Raw genomic sequence first — 22469 nt, 5'->3', positions numbered from 1 at the left:
TTTAACATGTGAAAGAGGTAGGAAACCATCAGTTTGAGTTGATTATGCATGTATTCTGAGTATTAATTCATATTCATATTATTTCGAGAAATCATGAGAGCTATCAAAACAGCAGTGGTAAAATACAATCCTTTATTCATATTCCTAGTACAAGCATGATAAAAGGAATGCAGGACAAAAAACATGGATTGCGACACACGAAATATTGACTGAAATATACTGCAAACTATTTAGTATATGAATATGGATGATTATGTTTGATTTGGTTGCCATAGAGCATTTAAGTTAAAGCATGTGCAAATACGAAGCATTTTTGCCTGATAACAGCAATTGCATTCAGTTGATTAAAGCTTTTGTTTAGTTTGATTCTCACAGGGAGTGAAGTGACGAAAATCTGTTTGTGAAACGAACGAGCTGGCTTTCAGGTGCATAAAACACAAATGCTGAAATCTGATTGGCTCTTAAACCAACGAGCATAGAAAGGTAAGCAACAGATTTAACTGAATAAATCACAGATTTCACCATGAAGTGGAACCTCCTAATTTTGATTGTACCCTGTTCACATTGCAAAATTCTAAAAATGAATAAATAAAATCAAAGAAATAGTGACACACAACTCTTTTCTCTGTGTTGCCATTTTGGAATTTTGTCAAATTCCAAATTGCACAACTATAGGTGCGTTTGATCTGAAAGGTTCCATTATATTGTGTGATTCCTGCAGGCCATGTTTTAGTGGCAGTGACATAGCTCTGTCATGAGTATTTGATATGATACGTTGTTGTCAGTGATAGAGTGGCTGGACATACTGCGGCGGAAAAACCCCCACGCGTCCGCGGCAGCGGCCCCTCCAGCACCGTGAGCTGGAGCAGTCCAGAAGGTCGATGAGGTCACCACGCAGGAAGTGCAGGTGGGCGGTGTGCGGTGGTGCGTAGTCGCACAGGGCATGAGCCAAACGGGGTTTCTGCACGCATGAAAAAAAGGAAAAAAAAAAAAAAGAAAACATAAGTGGCGGGTCGGCTCCAGAAGGGATATGTGCTTCGTTGTCACGTTTGTACCTAAATATTTCCCTTAATATGTCTCATGTATGTTGGCATGCATTAAAAAAATACATTTTAAATTAAGTACAATTTATATAATCATATACAGTATATTGAATTAAAATCAGATTGAAATATTTACTGCATTGGGTGCTCTTGGGTAAAAAAAAAAAAAAATACGATTGAGACTGAGTTATTTTACAGCAATTTTAACGATGCCAGGTCGAAATCCCTACTTTTTAGAAAGAGACATTTAAAGTTTATAGCAACCAGTAAGTTCAGGAAACTATACTGACCTCAAAGTTTCAAGAAATGTTGAAAGACAACTGGAAAGTCAAATCCAATAGCTGGTAAAGACATAACTGAGATTCTAACTGGAGCTTTCACTTTCAAATATTTGTACATTCTATCAATTATTCCATTCGTTAATCAAAAAACTGAAATTTGTATTAAAGTCGAGTATAAACCTATTTTTCTCTACTCTATAAAGACTATTTACCAATTATTGTAGATTATTTTGTGCTGTTTAGTGATTAAAAACAACATTTAAGTCATTTTACTGAGTTTTTAGTACTAACATATTTTGGTGTAACAGAAAAGATAAACAAATTTCTCAAAGGACTACTGAAATCAGAATAATAACTTTTGAGAGGCTCTGACCAATTATTTGATTATTAAAATAGTTGTTGATGAATTTGATAGGTGATTAGTTGTATATCATTACATTTTGACAGCTGTGTTCGAACCCTTTAAAGACTTAATATATGAAATATCAAGATAAAGATTTAGAGTTTTCACGTGGGATAAGAGCCATACATTTAGTATAGGAAAATTGGTTTGTGTTTTGCTTAACACATTCAGGAAGTAGAGTTTGGTCAAATTCAATTCTCACAACATATAATAAATATTTGTTACCTGATTTTTTTTCTGAACATAGGTCCCTCACCCCTGTGTGGACAGTTAAAGCGCTCGTACCCCCAAAACCTGCTCAAGCAGCTGCACGGAGGACGACTCCCTCAGCGGGTGAGGTCCATTGAGCCGGGCCGAAGGGAGGGACTCCAGAGAAGTGCTCTTGTACGGGTTAGGGTAAGGGTTACGGCCACTGTGGGAGCTCTGCCGGGGGGTCACGTCAGAGGGGGGGTCTCGGAGGCAGACCACCTTCTCCACGGCAATGCTGTGAGTACGGTAGAAGTCCACTAGCTGGTTAAGGGAGCTGAAGGACTCGTCCCAAATGCAGTACTGACCGCCCCCCTCCAGCACTCGGAAATGCTCCACTCTGTCACCATAGCTGCCGCAGAAAAATGCGTGTGAGACAAAGTGAGGACTGATGGCGTGTTTTTTTTTTCTCGTCGGTCCTTCCTCTCATCGAGTATATCATTCACATTCAAATGGGTTTTCAACTCACTCGGTAGATTGTTATATACTGATAGTGGAGTGTAATTGGACGCTCTGCAGTATTGGTGCAAACCTAAAGTTCCGCAGGCCAAATGCGTCTCCACCTCATCTTATGGGACCTGCAAAAACTTGCCGAAGATTTTCTTGACCTGAGCTTCTAATTTTCCCCAAAAACAATAACCATAAAAATGATGGCAATCAAATTAGGGGCAATTATGTAATGTGATAGCGACATTATTAGGGTTCCCTTACACACAAATTTTGGTGTCATTTAAATAGCCTGTATCTCATATATATGTGGCCTAATTTCATATTCATCAACACTCACAATGGCAGCCGATATTGGTATTAGCATCTCTCTTGGAGCATTTTTACGACGAGAAACTAGAAATTTTATTATTTGAAGAATAAGTCTCAATTTCATGCAAATTCACGTAAATTTTGTTCAAATTAAAAAAAGGAAACTCAATTTAAAATGTATATAATACAAAATATTTGAAACTCATTTGATAAAATATATATTCACTTTGTAAAAAAAAAAAACTACTTCTCAACGAAGAAATGGCAATATAATTCATCATATCTTGAATACAATTTACATGTTTTAATTAGTCCCTGGAGAGCATTAATAGTCTCTCGTCCTCATGGTCTACAAAGCTTTGCGTAATGAGAATTTTCACTAGACCAATAGAAAAAAAAAAAAGAGCTGACATTTGCACTGATCTATTATCGCCCTCTGTTGACAATTCTGCATTGCGCAGCGTGGTGGCATGACTTAAATAAGCACGCACGTGACCTCTCACAGGGCAGGCAGATGTTTCGCCCTGCACCTTCATACATGCACATCATGTACTTTTAACATATGTGCCTCTGTCACATGTGTCAATTGCATAATATACCTGCATTTAATTAATGTAATGCTCTTATGTAATGGTCCTGATTATCGAACACATTTCATGATTAAATGGGCCCCTTGTCATTTTTGGTGACCCAAATCGAGGCTTCGCATGCAATGGCTGTCCGTGAGGATGTGATATTTTTAGTCAGAATGGGCTCTTGCCGAACATATTTAGATATGCGCTTAGGCTGACATACGCACGCTCACAGACACGTGGATGCTGCAAGTTGCTAACGTGCTCAGTGGCATGGAAAACAAACAGAAAAAGGCGCATTCACAAGTGCCTCTGTTCTTTACGCAACACTTGCATGTTCATAGCTATATGTTTAAATATTTCTGATGTAATAATATGGTATTTGCATATTAATACTGTAATGACCATCAATACTATACAAAAATGAAAGCAATTGTTCTCCGTACATAATTGGATAATCCGTTAATATCAGCTAATAACATGACAACAACATGAATTAAAATGTATCACACTGACCAGAGATGCTAATTATTAAATGGATACAGATTTAGACGCGTCCTCATTGTTGAAGTTAGCTCTGAACAACCAATTAGAACTGCAAAAAATATTGGCATCTTAGGAAAAAAAATTTGAAACCTGATTGGCGAAAGAAACTGTTCCATTACAATTCTCCGGTAAATGATTAATTAGACATGGTAAAAATAAATCACACAAGCAATAACACAGTCAATATATAGCACCGTAGTTTAAAACAAAGCAAATGGTGATGAGGCAAATTAGGATTTTTTTTCACCAATTTAACGCTGTGCACCATCAAACCTTTTTATTAGGTTTTTAAATAGCATTGCAACGCATTGCAATTGCATTGCAATGTATTTTTAATATATTCCGTTGATGGCAGGCCGCAAATGGCCCCCGGGCCATAGTTTTGATACCTATTGTCTAAATGAAGCTCTCAACAGTCTTCACAATCGGTTCTTTGGCACCAAGATGCTACCAGATGGCAAAGAATTTTGCTGCAAAATAACTGAGAATCATTTCCTTAAAAAAAATATATATATATACAGTATATATATATATATATATATATATATATATATATATATATATATATATATATATATATATATATTTTAGCAAATTGACTGGTACTAACAGTATGTGGTCATCTCAGGTGACACAACAATCTCTGCGCTTACCTAACGGAGACTGAAAACTCTCCAGGAGCTGACTCACTCTCCCTCACCACGAACACCCCGCTGTCCCGCCAGTGCAGACGCCGCTCCGCCTCCAGTCTTGACACCCGGCCCGCGAACCACCTGCACATACCAGGATCGCAAGGCAGGCGAAAGAGAATAAGCAAGATGCACTCATCTAACTAGACAGAATAGAATACAATATTCAAATATCATAGAAAATTGTCTGAGCTCCTTCTAGTATGTTGTTCTTTAAGCAATATACAAACCAAATCATTAGGAAAACTTGACATGAAAATGCAACGACAGATTTTGACGCAGCACTAGTACTACTAAATAAAAAATAATACAATATGATCTTGTAGTAGATTAGGAAAAATAAAACACAAAAGTATGATCATTCATGAAAAGAACGATAGCAACATTACTTCCAAAATAGTTGTACTGTGCTAAAAAGAATACACTGAGGCCAATCAAAATAAAACAACAGCACTGTTCATAATACGATGAAACGATGATACTGATGGTATCTTCCGAAATAATATTGCTGATAATAAAATTAGTAATTGGTTAAAAAAAAATACAATTACAATAAATAAACAGGAAATGGTAATAACAACAATACAAGACTATATATAATATTAATACTACTGCTATGAACCCTAACAACAATAATAATACCAATAATAATACCTATCTAACTCTTACAACTAAAATTTAAAAAATGTCATAAATAGCAGAAAATAATAAATAACGTAATTAAAGGGGAAGCTAATCAGTTTTTTTAACATGGTCTTTGAAGACCCACTATTTTAAAAGTGATATTCGGATTCAGATTGGTTTTGTGGAGTATGAAGCAAAATTTACACATTTTTATGTGTCGACTATGTCGACTGAGAATAACATCAGAGTTGCTCAGGGTTCAAGTTACGACCAATCACGACTCACCTGTTTTCTGAGTTTGGTCATGTGACATACACAAGCTGACTCATGACTGATTGTTCCCTGAGCAACTCTGATGTCATTATCAGTCAACAGCAAGTGGCAAAATGGCCACCCTCTGAGATACCGAAACTCAAAATGTGTTTATTTTTCTGCTTAGTTAATTTTACACAAAAGGAATGTTAACAAAAATACTGGGTATTATATATAGATTATATATACTGGTATTAGTGGGGTCATGTAAAAGATTCAATATATTTTTTTAGGTTAATTTTTCTCTTTAATGGGAAATAATGGGAGACTTGTAAACACTACCACTAAAAAGAAAAAAAAATACATGGTTACATTTTAAAAAGTACATAAATACCATCGCTAATAAGAAATTTAAAACTGCTGATAATATGATTTGGAAAAATCTAAATATTTGCCAAGACTCCAGCAGTTTGTGTCAGGGTGAAATGGCTCATTTTAGAAGTTCACAAAAAAAGGTGTTAAAGGAGAATAACATAACACTCATTGTATTTATATAACTAAGTTGCTGTGTTTTTATGAGGTCATGTGACCTGTCAAGCATAACATGATATAATTTGCATCCAACTGAATCTTTACTATACATTACTGCATATTGCAATTGAATACTTTACTTGACAATCAAAGTTACAATACTGCCGTATGGGCATCTGTTTTAACTTCAGAGTTCCAAATATGGTTCCAGGGACTAAGAAAAGTGATTTAATAAATATTTCTTACGGATGAGGCAAAAGAGATATGTAGTTTTCCGGCACGTAGCCGCGTTTGCCGTCGATCTCTGCTGTGAACCAGCAAGAATCCTCCTCCATTTCTGTCACCTACGAAAACACATGCGTGATTATCATTATGGCCGTGCACTTTTACCACAAACGTTTACCTTGACGATGTCCCCTTTCTGGAAGCTGAGCTCGTCTGCTTCGGACGCCACGAAGGAGAAAAGTGCAACAGCCTCCATGCTTGTGGAGTAAGGAGAAGAGAGAGCAGCCACCAGCAGCACGCTTCACTTCATCAATGAAAGGAGCCAAAGACCAAAGCGCGGAGAAGGTAAGCTACATACACTATGTGAGTGTTGGAGCTCGTTAGTTAATGAGGAGAGGAGGTTCTCTTCCCGTGTGTCCCCCCCCGTTCCTCCATGTGACTGACTTTGTGTGTGTTTGTGTGTGTGTGTGGACACGTGAACGCAGCGACTGCCTCCTCTGGCTCCAGCTCGTGTCCACACGCATCACACACTGGGGAGGCACTGGGGCTTAAAATAAAACACAGCATCAATTTCAAGTGGAGAACAAGTGATGGGGGTCATATCATTATGATCGTATATACTCAAGACATCCGGCCTATTCATTTGCGTCCAATGTTGTGTCCATTTTGTCTCAGCAAGACAGCATGGATTACAACCAAATACGCATCATTGGAAAGGCCAGGATGTCCACTATTGAGTACATTAGGACTTAATAGGCCAGCTCCAATGAGTCAAACGATAGAGTCCCAAAACAAATGTCCTCAGGAGGATATTGCAATTATTTTCCTGCCATCTTGGTTTTATGAAAGTGTTTCCCCATGCTGAGCTGCTTAGTTATTTTCAAAATGTTGTTTATGTTTCAAATTTTAAGGCATTTCTTGTAAATGCAAAAGTGTCGAACAGACATATTCTTGCAAAATACTAAGGACATCGTTAGCTTCATAAAACCTGAGCTGGTGAATATACATGCAGTTAGAAAGAGCTCACAGAATGATATCAAGCAGTTAAAAAAAAAGAAAGGAAAACTACAAACCACAATAAGAATTCCGATTCTTACATTGAATGCAATTAGTATTAAATGATAGGATGAACCTAAAAATAAAAACATGGCTTCCTGCTCTTCATCAGAGGACACAAATCCCCTGCTTGGCATTTCATAATTTAACATTATGTAACTCCGATGGCGTCAGGACTTTATTTACAGAGGTAAGGGGCTGTTTTTAATGTGACTTCTTTGCACTTTAGTGGCACATAGGTAAAAATGAATATGAATATTGAACAATACCAAGATGTTTTAGAGTACAGTTTAATATTTTATGTGACATAAAAAAAAGTCCACTGAGTGGTGTATAAAAAAAGACAACATTCATCTTACAATGTATTATTTGCTTGTCATTTTCAGTTCTATTTAGAGTTGAGTTTTATCATTTAGAATTGACCTTGAAAGTCACCTTGTGGATCACATGACCTTGACTTTCTTTCATGAAATATAATATTGACAACACGTAAACGTTTTTGAGCATCAATAAAGAGTCAAAGTATTCATATCCTAAGACTTGCAATGAATATTGATGTTTTATTGAATATTCAACATTAGGGGAATATTCAGCTTTGAATTATTTGCCCAAAACAACAAAATTTGGCAGGCCATACTGTAGCTCTCAAAGTCCTGTTCCATTTAACCTCAAATTTGAGATTTCACTTTCAACAAGTACACCAAGTTTAATTAACCTCTCAAGACCCAATCAATAAATTTGTGTCCACTGTTTTGTCCATTTTGTCTCAGCAAGACCGCAAATTTATAGTATCCTACCCAAACATGTGAGACATCATTGGAAAGCCCAGAACGTCCTCTAGTAAGCACAATAGGACTTGATAGAGTCGCTAAAATAAGTCAAAAGATATATATCAAAAACAAATGTCCACTATAGTGGACACAAATGAATAGGCTAGGAGGATATAATCAAAATCGGCTGGGTCCGTTTTTTCTTGGCGCTTGGATTTCACCTTCTGTGAGTAGCTTATTTGTGAGTCAGTAACAGTCCACTGTAACTTCTTGACCGTCATCCTTGCCGGTGTCCCCGAGAGTAACTCCCACGCTAAGGATGTCCTGCAGCAGAGACTGCAAGGAGTTGTGAACGTGATCGCTGCTTTGGCTCAGAAGAACCCGCCGCTCATCTAAAGCAAGTGATGTCAACACCTCGCACACGCTTACGTGGTGGTCTTGGTCTCCTTCGCGCTTCAGCATCTTCCTGATTTCCTTCCCCCAAGTCTGCTCAGGGAGCTCGTAGGATACGCTGGTCCTCAAGTCGCCCGTCAGGTAGATTGTGTCTCTGATCCTTATGAGGAGTTCACAAGCCTTCAGTGCAACGGGTCGGTCACAGTCTACCAGGCTGCTCAACAACGCAGAAAAGACGCCTTGATCCACAAAAGAACTTAATGCCGAGTCAAAAGCGGCATCCCCATGATGGTGGTTCTCTGCACCGGTGCGCCTCCTCTGATCCGAAAAGGCGGCGTCCAACAGGAGCTCGGCCAACTCCAGCGTGTTCACCTTCACCTCCCAGTCTAAATCCGAGCTTCCGCGTGAGAGGATGACCCGCACTGAGTCCAAGAGAAGCGATGGGGTTGACGAAGGAGGGAAGGAGCAAGAGGAGAACCAGGCCGTGAAGTAGCGGACCACGGCCCGTCTGGCGAAACCCTCCGTGTCCTCACCGAGAATGTCCAACAGGCGTTGTACGGTGTCTGTCTGGAAATAGAACATGATCAGAAACAGATCATTTGCTACATGAATACTGTGGTGGAGAATTTGGGATACTTTTTGGTCTATTTACACAAAATGGGGATGGGCTGTTTGGGCCCAAAATAAAGAGAAATTAAGAGTAAAAAACAAATAATATTTAGTCTACAATTAATTTTGTTTAAATGATTTTTCATGTAAACTTAATCCCTTTGAAAACATGTTTTTCTTCTGACTGCAGACTGAAAATGACGTCACTTGTGCTCAAAGCTCAGGTGACGACCAATCGTGACTCACCTGTTGGTCATGTGACATTCATACATCAAGCGGGATTGAGTAGTCATTACCTGACACTTCAGCACACAATGTCATTTTCAGTCGGCAGTAAATAAAAAAAAATGTCATCAAAATAACACAATCAATCCCAAAGACGTAATTTTACGCTTTTTAATGACATATATTTATTTGTACAGTATTTTTCAAATAATTTCAAATGTTTAGCTAAAGGAGTATCCAAAAATGCCTAAAGAGAACCCAAAAACTAGTAGTTAGTACTGTTTATAAATATGTCTTTTATCCCACCCGTCCTGTCATTCTGCCAAAATCTCCTGATTTAGCGTTTTAAAATGACAAATTATTCCAATTAATTCAATTTACTGCTCATCCCTAGCACAAAGTATTGGTATCGCCGATACGAGATTTTATTTTACTCCATATTGAGTCATTCACAATAAATGTTCTTGAAATTTGCCAACCTGTTCCTGGGACAATTCTGTTCCCTGCTGCCAGCTGGGCACGAGACGCCGCGCCATTGCCAAGATGGCGCTAGCTCTCACGTAGCTCTCCGGATCCCGCAGCGCATCCTCGAGCAGCGGTGCCGTATGGCGCTCGCTCAGCAAAGGTGCGTCCGCCGATTTCAGAGAAGGGGCGCACCGCAGCTGTCCCAAAAACTCCATGGTTGAATCTCTCACCTCCCAACGTGGATCGCATGCACGCTTCTTCACTGCCGTTAGGAGATCTAAATGAAAAGTTGGCATTGTTTTTATTCATTCAAAACAGAGATCCTGCCAAATTGCATCCAACAAATCACTGGATTAAATGTTTCAGCGTTGCATAATGTTAACATAGAGTACTTTTTTTTTTTAATCATAAAAGTAACTTTGTTAGATAGAGTTCAGTTATATTCGACTATTAAGCACAATACAATTGCATTGGATTAGAGGTTACAACTAATATTTATAAAAATAATCACCTGATTTTTAAAAAATATGTTTTTATTTCCCAACTAGTTTCGGGTGTCCCCCGCCTACTGCCCGAAGCCAGCTGAGATATGCGCCAGCAAGCCTGCGACCCCTGTGGAGATAAGCGGCTATAGAAAATGGATGGATGGATGGATGGATGGATGGATGGATGTTTTTATTTCTTTCCATTCATTAGCAGAGAATTCATGAACAAAGCCTTTTTTAGGATTTGTGTCCCGGTTTAGTTGATAATACGTCATAAATGTTTGTACATGTCCAAACACAATTATAATCAGACTGCTTTCAAAGAGGATTTAAAAAGAGATTATTTACTGTTGGAAGGCCGTAATTCTGAGTTTATGGACAATTTATTCATCATAAAAAGTAATTACGGAATCATTTGTTGATTAGTTGTTGATTCACCATTGCATCGTTACATTTAATTGTCTAGTAGTCTATTTGCAAACATTTATTTAGGTCCAATTTCTATAAATACATTTTAGTTTAATATTTTTACTACCTTTTTTGTTTTCCTATACACAAAGTCAATATTAAACATTTTACTGTTGTTCATTATGGTGGTACATACGCACATTGTATACTGTACAATGGTGATGGACAAACGAAGCTTCATAAAGCCCTTGTGATATTTTTGAAACCTCTAGATGGCACTATTGGTTCAAAAATGTAGGGGAAATTTTCTGCATTTTCATTGCGTGATTTTTTTTAAACCAAGAGCACCATCTAGAGGAGCAAAAAAATACCAGGTGCTTCATTTTCCCATCTCTAGTACGTACATCATAAAAACTAGGATTTGAGCGTGGGTGCTGAACACTACCTTCTCTGAGTTGCTGTGGAATGGCTGAGAGGTCCGTCCAAACACTCAGCCACTGTCCTAAAGCCTTGTAGGACTTTTGAAGAACCTAAGAACACACAGCTTGTACCCCATTAAATCCTTCAAAAACTTCTCGGGAGACTTTTATCTCAAACAAATACAAAGCCTTACAATGGGTTCTGAATCGGGGTTAGTCATATAGTCTATCAGGACTTGATAGACCTCCTTCATTGCGTTGTCAGCACCTGAAACACAAACGTCAGCACATATTTCATGGTTTGTTGCCCGCTTTAATACTTTTTTTTTTTTTTGCATAGCTGTATTACCTGGACTGCCACTCAGTGAGGTCAAAGCCTCCAAAGCGGATTTCTGTACTTTGCCACTGCTGACGATACACCGAAAAGCCTCATTCCTGCAGCCGTTGTGCAAGGCCGAGGATGTGGAGGTGTCGCCACTGCACATTCTTAGCAAAGTCACAACCGAGAGGACAATCGCAGCCGGGGGACATGGGAGGACCTCGGGAGGCTAAGGCGAAGAGAAAGTCATGTTCGTGCTCGTGTTCATGTTCAAGCCAGGGAAAATTCCCTTGTGAGCTTTCAATTGCTGAAAGGTTTGATCCAACTATTATTCAGGTATCAACCTGATACTCCTACTTGGTATCGGTACTCACTCATTCGTATATCAAATACAAAAGCTTAAATACAATAATGACAACAATTGTAGTTATCACAGTACATGGCTCACCATCAGCGCCACCTGTGGGACATTTCTCAGACAGACGCAGATCATGGAGATGAACGAGCTTTTATTCTCCATCTCTGTCGGTGTCATTACGTCGTCTGCCGCAGGGGCTGAAAGTATAATAATAATATTACAGTAGCATGACTATGCTTATAAATACAATACAAATACAAAAATGAAAATGAAGTTGATACCTGTTCCTAGCAAGGGGTGCTCGGTGACAAAATGGAGGGGGAGCAGGAGAATTCTCACTGCCTGACTTGTGTTGACAGCATCATTTGACACACATGAACGACCTCGGCGGAGGAACGCAGCCGCAGCGTGGACGAGGTCAGCGGGCTTGTTGACATTCAACATGGACGACAAAAGCCGGACGGTGATGTCATCACTGTCAGGGCTGATTACAAACACAGCAAATCCAGATTGAATAATATAATTGATTAGATGATTGACTTGAGATGAAGCAGTTTTTTTTTTCCATTCTTTTATATTGTGATCTACCTATATCCGGCCATAATGACATCCATTAGAACAGGTGTTAGCTGACTGCATCCGGCCTTTACCAGCTCCTCCAGGGAGGAGGCAAGGGCCTTGAGCAGCTGGTCCCGCAGAGGACGCCCAGCCTGGTCCAGGATCAGTGCCAGCAGCTTGAGGACCTGCAGACTACCAGCTGCCAGCGTTCCTTCTTTGGGTACCAGTGACTCCTTTATGTGGTCAGACGTTTGCAGGATAACGGCGCTGTGATCGATACTTGCATGCTCCTCTTCTTGTGGCTGAATTGCGAGGAGGATGTGGGCTAGTAACTGGTTGGCGGCGGAAGCTACAAACATGCTTGGATCTGATTGTAGCTGAAGGAGTGTCTTGATGAAATCTAGGCAAAATGATGACCGTTATAGCAGTTAAAAACTAACATTTTTTCTGGCACACCGTATTTTTAGACGCAGTCTCGGTTAAGGGCTCTATTTCTAAACATAACCCATACATAGTGCACGCCGGAATGAAATGTGCATGCTCATACATTCGTCAAAAATGGGAATGTACGTAACATCTGAATAATTTATCACTGCGATGTAAACATGGTCGAGGAGGATATTACGGTAAACCTATCAACTCATCAATGTATTTTTTTTCTTCACGACAATAAAGAGAAGAGAGGGTAGACCTGATTGCACAAAGAAAGCGAGCGCCTTCGGGTGAAGTAGCATTCTCTTGAAGCCGTGAATCCAGCCGATTCGGATGCAGGGGTCATTCCAAAGGCCAGCATCCTTCCAGCGCTGAACACTGAAGATCACCTCCATAACTGAGCGCTCCTGTTTGGTAAAGCAGATGGATATTTAATGCAAATATGTCCACTAGGGCAGGTTCAAAAGATGGTGCCACAAGTGTTTAATGTAGGCTTTACCATGTTAATTTTATACACTTTATCTTTTAATGAAATTTCCAAATAACAAAACAAAATCGCGTTTATCTTCCACTTCATATTAAATTAAGTTTTCTATCATTTTTCAACATTTCTCGACATGGACCTATATGCGCAAAAACCTCCGTTTGCTTTCTACCAGCAAAGCTCTGAATCCGTCCTCGGTGGCCGCTATTAGACCGCTGACTTTGAGGGCGAAGGAGAGGATGCTGGGATCTGAAGTGCAGTTTGAGGACATGGTGGAGATGAAGTCAAGAAGACAAGGGCAACTCTCCGGAAGTGATACACCTGCAATGACGAACAAGACTTTGTTTAACTTCTCAAGATCAAGTATAAACGCTGCAAAAATGCACATAAAACAAAATAATTTTCATTGATTAAGTTTACACTAGAAGTTCTCACAATAGATATGTGGTTGACTTATTTTTACACTTGAATGTCTGTTTATCTGTATCTTCTGAGATTTCTGCCAAACGTCTTGACCAGTAACAGTGGGCGATCGTTTGAGTCATATTGCAAGGAAAAAGAGAACACGTACCTGCCGTGGATAGTTCGTTGAGCCGGTCCAGTAGTTTCTCCAGGCTGGTGTCATCGGGCAGAGGCTTATCGGAGTCCGACAGTTGCGCGCACACGCCGGGTAACAGTGATGCACTCTCACTATCCATGATTGTGTTCGGATGTAATACAACAACAATTTAAGGAGTAAACGAAATCGTTAACACTTCATGACATCGTTGTTATTAAAAGAAATGCACTGCTAACTTTCCCAGAATCTCGCGGGAAATAGCGTCATATGTGCCGGTGAATGGCTTCCGTTTTTTTTCTTGGGTGAGCGGTCTTGCAACCGACTTCAGTGAATTATAACAAAAGGGATGCAAACCCGCTAACAAAGTCACATTGGAAACGTGCGAATCCACTTGTTGTAGAACTTTATCAAAATACAGTGACACTTCCGGGTTTGAGAAGTGCTTCCTGTGCTACTCTTCCGTCACGTCGTCCATTTTCACAGGAACCGCACATGGTGGCCCGCCGGTCGAAAACCGCCAGACTCCCATTTTTCTTTCCAGTAACTTCGCGGTCGTAACAAAGCCCGTCCCGGTAAACGTGATAAATGCAAGAAACGGTGGAAATGGTGGACGACCCTGAGTACGAGGAAGAGGAGCCCTCTTTTAGCGACCCGGAGGACTTCGTGGATGACGTCGACGACGAGGGTGAGCGGAAGCAGGAAAATCGCCGGCTTTGCGGCCTGCTAGCTGTATTAGCTACAATAGAGCCGGTGTATAATGTCCTCTCATCACCCTTGCCACGACCATCAAATAAAGCACTTAGCTACGAATTTAGACTAAATGTAACAGTTTCCTTGAATTGCCTAAATAGATTGATAGGTAATTTATCTTCGTAACACTGCCTCAGTCAGTTAAGCAGACAATCGTCTAAAATTAAATAATATGCCATGAAAATATTAATGCTGCATTCAGCATATAACATCGAGGTTCCCTTGTAACAGCTGCACAACAGAATGCTTAACAATTTTTTTTTCACAAGCTCAAATATGCTTCCTTGATTAGCAATGTGAAAAAGAATATTATAGCATTTGGTTTTTATCAGCAAGGCCGATATCACCAAAGCGAGCATGAAAAAAAGTAGCATAAATGTTGACAATGCGTAAAGGCATTGATGTACAGAAGTGATTACATTTTAAAGACTTAAAGCTGTCAAATAATGACCCCTCATTTGTGTGCGTATGCTTTTGTTTTATTCATTTATTTCTAAAATAAACGTACCCTAATGGCAGGTGTCTGTCTGAGTTACCCGACTTGTTCTGAAGACGTGAATTTTGGCATCGTTTAATCTTCTCCAGCACGGGGTGAGGCATGAAATCGAATACATTTGAGTAAGTCATCGTTTTAAAATATTGAGAATTTGAACATGTCAAGTCTTGAAATGCAAGATTTTCCACATGGTTACTTCATAAGATGGTCTTACAATAGTTAATAACAACTTAATTGTGGCATTTAAACAAGTTACGCAAAGAATTTTGATAGCAATTTTTTTGCACATAATATGAATGTTATGTATATGTTAAATATTTAAAATCAGCATACTATATCGTTGTCAGAAGGGTTCACATAGGATGTATGTTTGAATTAATCAAACTTCTAAAGTAATGTTTGTTACTTTGTAATCGTCTAGGAGGACTAAGAGAATTCAAGATTCTGTTTTTGGGCCATATTTCTGTAAGCCCTATGTAAGCATTATGTGAAATGGATGAAACTTTGTCTGCAATACTCCAAGCATCTCAAATTTAGGTATGTGTCGCTATAAAAAGCAAGCTTTGGGGGCAATCAAAAATAACGTTCCCTCTGTGACCTGCGATATAGAAATATTTCATAGAATTAAAAAAAGGAGGCTACAGAGTATTTTCACTATACATTCCTTCTAAAAATCGACTCAGAAAACACATTATTAATCAGCCGGAATGTGTGACATAATCACACAAAATGACGGAAACGTATCAAGTGCAAATACTTAACTTGTTTTCCTCAGTCATAGAATATATGCATTTATTATTTGTGTGCGTTACCAACATTTCACTTTTATATACTTAATGTGTTTGGATGGTAATGATGACTTTTGAACATATTCTGACGCCACTCTTCTTTTTCCCCAAAGAGCTCCTGGGCGATATCCTAAGGGAGAAGCCACAGGAGGCTGACGGTATCGACTCCGTGGTGGTGGTTGACAACGTCCCGCAGGTGGGCCCGGAGCGTTTGGAAAAGCTCAAGAACGTCATCCACAAGATCTTTTCCAAGTTCGGAAAGATCACCACCGAGTTCTACCCGGACACCGATGGCACGACCAAAGGGTAGGGGGACTCTCCTTCTCTTTGAGCTTGATGGCAAAAGATGTGTAACAGATGTATTGTTTCTTCCAGTTACATCTTTTTGGAATATGCCTCGCCCAACCAGGCTCTGGAGGCCGTGAAAAATGCAGATGGTTACAAACTGGACAAGCAGCATACATTTAGGGTCAACCTTTTCACGGACTTTGACAAGTACGCTACTAAGAGCAGCAAAACGAGAAGATGTGATGTAAAAAATGTACGCTAATGACATTTTTATTCTTTTAAAGGTACATGACCATTAATGATGAGTGGGAAACACCTGAGAAGCAGCCCTTTAAAGACTTTGTAAGTGTGGAGCGCTATTACTCCTCATGTGTTTATCCAGTGAAGTCAAACTAAAGGAGACTGTTGATCGTATTAAATTACGCTTAAATACGAATGTCTATACTTTGCATTGCCTGGCTAAATTTCTGTCTGTTTAGGGTAACATGCGCCATTGGATCGAGGATCCTGACTGCCGGGACCAGTACAGTGTGATCTACGAAGCTGGTGAGAGGACCGCCATTTTCTCCAACGACCCCAAGGATCCAATCGTCTCAGAAGAAAGAGCAGTATGTATCATCACATTTTGGGTGGGTGGGGAACAACCGTCCTTCCCCTAACCTTATACTGCGCTTGGATGCAGCGCTGGACTGAGACGTACGTGCGCTGGTCCCCCAAAGGCACCTACCTGGCCACCTTCCACCAAAGGGGCATCGCCTTGTGGGGCGGCGAGAAGTTCAAGCAGATTCAGAGATTTAGCCATCAAGGCGTGTCCCTCATCGATTTCTCGCCCTGTGAGAGGTACATAGTGCTGCTCATAAACACATGTGCAAGGCTACCACTCGGGATGGATTGATATTGGATTCTGGCGGTAGGATATCATTGTGCAAAAATGTTATCATCTACTGTATCATGTCTATGATTGTATTCAAATTAACCGTATAATGATACAATTACACATTTGTTTTCTTGGGGCATATATCTTTTTTTCCCTACATAGAAGGTTTTTTTTATTTTGGACATCGATATGCCATTTTAAATTTAAGTAGTGAAACCAGCGTGAACATTTTTCTGTTTTAATTCTTATCAGCATCTCACAGTGTCTCATCACAGGTGAGCTATTTTTATAACAGACGTCCCTCTTCTATTTGTGGGCTGATGCGGAAAAAAATGCCACAAGCTTCTTAATTATTTTTCAAATGGGTGGCACATTGACTCAGTTCTGCAAGCAGTTGATCACATTGTCCCCTGTTTACACTGTATGTCTCCTCAAAAGCAAAGTGTGACATACTCTATGAAGGGTTGCAGCAACTCACGTTCTTTCTTTTTTTAAATATTGACCCATGTTTAGCAACCAGTGGCTAATTTAAAGCTTGTTGACTATAATGGACATTTGCTTAGATTATTTGTGTTTCTGATGTCGTGCAGGTACGTCGTTACATTCAGCCCGCTGATGGACACAAAGGAGGACCCGCAGGCCATCATTATTTGGGACATTCTGACGGGACAGAAGAAGCGCGGTTTCCACTGCGAAAGTGCCGCACACTGGCCCATATTCAAGTGAGCTCTCATGCATTGTAGTGTCCTCGACTCCATAATAGTATTTTAGTGTTCCGGTATGTAGAATTCAAATGACTTGTTTGTTTTTAGGTGGAGCCATGATGGAAAGTTCTTTGCCAGGATGACACCAGACACCCTGAGCATCTATGAGACTCCGGTATGAAAATAGAATTTTTAGTTGTGTGAAGTGCTCAATTAATTACTTTCAAAACTTTGCCTGTGTTTCTTTCAGTCTATGGGCCTGCTTGACAAGAAGAGTCTAAAGATCAGCGGAATCAAGTAGGCCCCACCCCATGTTGCCAGGTTTCATTGCCATTTTAAAGTCTTATGTATGTTGAAATGTTGTGCATTTGTGCCCTCAGGGACTTCTCTTGGTCTCCGGGTGACAACATCATTGCGTTCTGGGTGCCTGAGGACAAGGACATCCCGGCCAGGGTGACTCTGATGCAGCTGCCCTCTCGCCAGGAAATCCGCGTGCGCAACCTCTTCAACGTGGTGGACTGCAAGCTGCACTGGCAGAGGAATGGGGACTATCTGTGCGTGAAAGTAGACAGGACTCCCAAAGGGACACAGGTACGCGTGAAGGACACAGGCAAACATGTCGGCGTGCAGGTTGAAGTTTTAATGCTACTTTTCTGTCATATCTAGGGCGTGGTCACAAACTTTGAAATCTTCCGTATGAGAGAGAAACAAGTTCCTGTTGATGTGGTTGAGATGAAAGGTAAGATCCATGTCTGTTACCGACAAAAACAAAATCATGCATTCATCTGAATCCTGTTTGTTTTCTAGAGAGCATCATTGCATTTGCGTGGGAGCCCAATGGCAGCAAGTTTGCAGTTCTGCACGGGGAGTCTCCCAGGATAAACGCCTCCTTCTACCACGTCAAAAACAACGGCAAGATCGAGCTCATAAGTACGTCACCCACACAGTACAGAGAAAGAAGAACGTGTCATGTAACTCACTAAGTGAGAATGCTTTGACCCTTGCAGAGATGTTTGACAAGCAGCAAGCGAACAGCATCTTCTGGAGCCCTCAGGGACAGTTCTTGGTTCTGGCTGGACTCAGGAGGTCAGTTGTTGGGTTGTTTCAGTCTTTAAAAACGATGATGATAAGCAATTATTTTTTACACCTTGAATGGTAATATTTTAGCCTCTGATTCTGTCTTCTTTGAGGCGTACTCTACTTCTTTTAACCACTAGAGGGAGCCCATGTGCTACCCTTTCCCAAGCAGGGGTTTAAGAATCTCTCCTCTTTGTTGGTTCTAACCATAACATGCATTTTTTTTTTCTGTAGTATGAATGGCGCGCTCGCCTTTGTGGATACGTCCGACTGCACTTTGATGAACATAGCAGAGCACTATATGGCCTCTGATGTGGAGTGGGACCCCACCGGACGCTATGTGGTCACCTCAGTCTCCTTGTGGAGCCACAAGGTACAACAGCAACTTCTGCTGTTGTCAGAACTTCGGCCAACCCTTATCTTAACATCCCTCTTTCATTTTTTTTCCTTCCATCTTGCAGGTTGACAACGCTTACTGGCTGTGGACATTCCAGGGTCGCCTTCTTCAGAAGAACAACATGGACCGCTTCTGCCAGCTCCTTTGGAGACCACGACCCCCTAGCCTGCTCACTGCAGACCAGATCAAGGTATGATTTTTACGGTCTGATTGGGTTTTCTACCTTTGATGTTAGTCAGAATGTGTTTTTATTCACTAACCTGTGTAGAATTCAAGTATAATTGGAATTAAAAAAAAATGCATTCCAAAAATATTCTATACCTTGAAATTGTAAGTATGGTAATAATAACCAGGAAAACGCTTATAGCATTATAAAATAATTTGTAAAATACTCTAATAGTCAAAACATATTAAAAAAATACAAAAGTATTTTAAGACAATACAAATATCTGTGCTAAAATAAAACATGTTGGACAAAAAAAACAAATGCTTGGCATGCATGATTTAAAATACACTGTTAAAAGCAATTGAAAAGTATACAACAATCAATAAAAATACAACAGGAAGAAAAGTTATAATATTAGAAACGTCTAAATTTACTTTACATTAATTTTATTAATGCCCTGACTGCATGTTCGGGTTTACACCATTAGATGGGCAACAAATACATTTAACCCCATTAATTTGTCTTTTCGAAACCATATTTGCCAAATCGTCAAACCACCTTAATTATGGCATTTTAGTCCATTTATGCACAAGCTATAAATTGCTATTTTTTTGACAAGCTACAAATACTGTAAGTTTACCTTAAAACCGATGTTAACATTATTCGTCTGCACGTTTTGCACATGATTTTGAAACTAGTTCTTAATCAATCAAGCCTTTAGATCAATGTTCAATTACTCGACAAAAATATTATATTTAATTTGGAAAACTGCTGGTAGAGCTACAACAATGCGTCGACATGAGAAAAGCACATGAAAAATATATTCAATAACTTGTGAAAAATATTTAAAAGGTATAAAAACTTTACTTTCATAATGTTCTCCATTGTTGTGTCTCTCACAGATGATCAAAAAGGATCTGAAGAAATACTCCAAGATCTTTGAGCAGAAGGATCGTTTGAGCCAATCAAAGGCATCAAAGGTTAGATTTTTTTTCTCCTCTCTGTCTGTTGACAAGCAAAGTCAGCGATTCGACTAAAGTTTGTGACTGGCAGGAACTGGTGGACAAGCGGCGGGCCATGATGGACGAGTACCGGCGCTACAGGGACCAGGCGCTGCAGGTCTACCAGGAGCAGAAAGAAGCCCGCATGGAACTCCGAGGAGGTGCGGCCACCGCCCCATTCCGTCCTTTTCAACCCCCAAATGTTGTTTTCTGATCCGCTGTTTGGACTCGTGTTTTCTCCCGCTTCTTCTAGGAGTGGACACGGACGAGCCGGACAGCAACGTGGACGACTGGGAGGAGGAGACCATTGAATTTTTTATCAACGAAGAAATCATTCCCATTGGAGATCTGTAGTCCGCTACGCAGGTAACACATGTGCTGTGCTGTTGGTGTGTGCAGCAAAATAAAGTCGTAAATATACCGTTACTGAAAAGAAATCTATTGTGCCGATGATTTGGGGGAGATTAGAGTGTGTTGTAAAAATAAATTAGACTTGCTCAAATTTGGGAGTAAATTATTATTGAAATTGCATTCTGTAACACATCTATCACTACATAGGCTACAGTTTCGTTTCATGGCAATACTGACCTTTGAGATATGCCATTTCAAAGAAAAACTGTTCTTGCTAATAACATATAACAATATTTTAAGTAATTTTTCTGAAAAAGTAACTTTTTTCTGTACATTTTGGATTTTTCCGGATGATTTCCAGACGAATCAGACTTTTCAAGAAAGCTCTTAATTTTGTAATTTTTTTTCTTTATATTACATAAGTGGACTAAAAAGATAAATAAAAAAATAAAACAGACGAAAATACGTTAGCGTCTTCCAGACTAGGAGTACGAGCGTTTTTTCTTTTAAGTATATTTTACCAAAATGAACCATTCAGAAACTAAAATTTGGGCTCCTTTTAAAGTTGAAGTCAACCCCAAACTTTCAGTGTCTTATGAAGGAACTTTGGTTGTTACTTGAGCAACTGTCAAGTCATTTTCACTCATCGGCAAGTAGCAAAATGGCCGTCCACTCAGATGATAAGGCCGATTTTGCTGCTCATTTCATTTTCCACAAACCCAACATCAATTAGAATATTGTCCTTAAGACGAGTGGGGCTGCATAAAACATATTGTCAAGAAAATTACGGGGTTGACTTCCCCTTTAACCACGCACATCCTACAGAGGCTTTCATTTGAAATGCGGCAGTATGCGCACTAATTACGCCCCTTTTGTCCTACGCAGTCCATCCGTTTTTGTGTGAGAGAGACAAGCAGCGTCATCGACTGGAGAAGGACTACGGCCACGCTGTGAGTTTTGGGGTTCTCCTTCGCGAGCCTCAACATTCACCCCCCAGTGACATCATCAGAGCACGCTCGGCGCCTCAACGGTCCACATTGAGAGCCTGGGCACCCACCCCCGTTCGCTAGCCTTTGTGGAACTTGATATTTAGCGGTAGCGCGGCGCGGAAGTGGCCTTTCTCATCATGCTGCCGTGCTGTGCCGTAGCAGCTGGGTGCGGAGGTGCTAAACATATAGCCTTGATGGTGAATGTGCTGATGTGGCGCTATAGTGGTTTGTATCCTCCTCCTTTCAGACTCGCCTTTCACACAGGGAGGGGGTGCGCAGCGGGAATTACTTTAAATAAACAGTCGGACGTGATACCAGCTTGCTTTGTGGAAGCCTTTTTATTATTTTCGTGACTTACTTTTTTAATGATATTTGCAGGCTACTAAAATAAAAAAAAAAATACTTTTGAGTATGTAATGTTAATTTGTCTGAGTTGAATCCCAAAATTGAATTCATTCAACACATACGCAACTTTTTATTTCTCTCTTTCGCTCCTCTCTCTCGCACTCATTTTTTTTTTTTTTCTCATAAAATACAAGCTCTGTGTTGGTGAGCCCTGGAGCACTGTTGGGAAAGCTAGCTATCATGTGAATATCGTATCAAAACAATCATAACTTTGTCCCAGTCTGTGTTTTTTGGGGTGCGGTTACATTTTTGTGCAGTTTAGGATGTCTTTGTGCCAACTTTATTTTTTCCCCCTAAGTACTGTTTTCTTCACAGTTTGTCTAAAAAAAAAACAAGCAGCAACGTAATTATAACTACTGCATGTTCGAACATGATTTTGCAAGTACCAATCTTAACTCACATTTTTTTAGTTGCGACAGACTTAAAATACCACAGCATACTTGCACGTATGCAGTCACTGCCCCAAATT

The 22469-nt window shown here is 40.0% G+C and overlaps 3 protein-coding genes across 5 annotated transcripts; 1 reads left to right on the top strand and 2 right to left on the bottom strand.

Annotated features, from left to right (window-relative positions):
- Positions 1 to 115: 115 nt before the first annotated feature.
- On the bottom strand, positions 116 to 6672 carry LOC148421457 (GRB2-related adapter protein-like). Of its 2 annotated transcripts, none has more exons than XM_088420544.1 (5): positions 6350 to 6672; positions 6193 to 6290; positions 4504 to 4623; positions 2013 to 2211; positions 116 to 961 (listed from the first exon to the last, which is right to left on the bottom strand). In XM_088420544.1, exons 1-5 carry the CDS (start codon positions 6425 to 6427, stop codon positions 782 to 784), a joined length of 675 nt encoding a protein of 224 aa, XP_088276670.1. In that variant the 5' UTR covers positions 6428 to 6672; the 3' UTR covers positions 116 to 781. The 2 variants fall into 2 exon arrangements, with proteins under 2 accessions (XP_088276670.1, XP_088276669.1); XM_088420543.1 differs by having other exon boundaries at positions 2013 to 2325; positions 6350 to 6663.
- Positions 6673 to 7529: 857 nt separating this feature from the next.
- Positions 7530 to 13974, bottom strand: brat1 (BRCA1 associated ATM activator 1). 2 transcript variants are annotated; one of them, XM_088418477.1, is made up of 11 exons: positions 13724 to 13974; positions 13325 to 13473; positions 12928 to 13075; positions 12267 to 12636; positions 11960 to 12162; positions 11769 to 11875; positions 11351 to 11549; positions 11196 to 11269; positions 11028 to 11112; positions 9704 to 9966; positions 7530 to 8957 (listed from the first exon to the last, which is right to left on the bottom strand). In XM_088418477.1, the coding sequence occupies exons 1-11, from the start codon at positions 13848 to 13850 to the stop codon at positions 8244 to 8246; spliced, it is 2439 nt and encodes an 812-aa protein (XP_088274603.1). In that variant the 5' UTR covers positions 13851 to 13974; the 3' UTR covers positions 7530 to 8243. The 2 variants fall into 2 exon arrangements, with proteins under 2 accessions (XP_088274603.1, XP_088274604.1); XM_088418478.1 differs by lacking the exon at positions 13724 to 13974 and having other exon boundaries at positions 13292 to 13391.
- Positions 13975 to 14170: 196 nt separating this feature from the next.
- LOC148421455 (eukaryotic translation initiation factor 3 subunit B) lies at positions 14171 to 21912 on the top strand. The gene is made up of 19 exons (XM_088420416.1): positions 14171 to 14396; positions 15859 to 16051; positions 16121 to 16240; positions 16318 to 16375; positions 16513 to 16641; positions 16716 to 16873; positions 17501 to 17632; positions 17723 to 17789; positions 17865 to 17911; positions 17995 to 18205; positions 18281 to 18353; positions 18422 to 18544; positions 18622 to 18700; positions 18926 to 19064; positions 19153 to 19278; positions 20157 to 20234; positions 20308 to 20416; positions 20509 to 20621; positions 21492 to 21912. Exons 1-18 carry the CDS (start codon positions 14297 to 14299, stop codon positions 20607 to 20609), a joined length of 2043 nt encoding a protein of 680 aa, XP_088276542.1. The 5' UTR covers positions 14171 to 14296; the 3' UTR covers positions 20610 to 20621; positions 21492 to 21912.
- The last annotated feature ends 557 nt before the right edge of the window (positions 21913 to 22469 follow it).

Source organism: Hippichthys cyanospilos, chromosome 7 (assembly GCF_059441005.1).
Source record: "Hippichthys cyanospilos isolate Australia breed blue-spotted pipefish chromosome 7, RoL_Hcya_1.0, whole genome shotgun sequence".
Lineage (NCBI taxonomy): Eukaryota > Metazoa > Chordata > Actinopteri > Syngnathiformes > Syngnathidae > Hippichthys > Hippichthys cyanospilos.
Note: the sequence above shows the minus strand (reverse complement) of the source record. Positions and strands in the feature narration are given on the sequence as shown.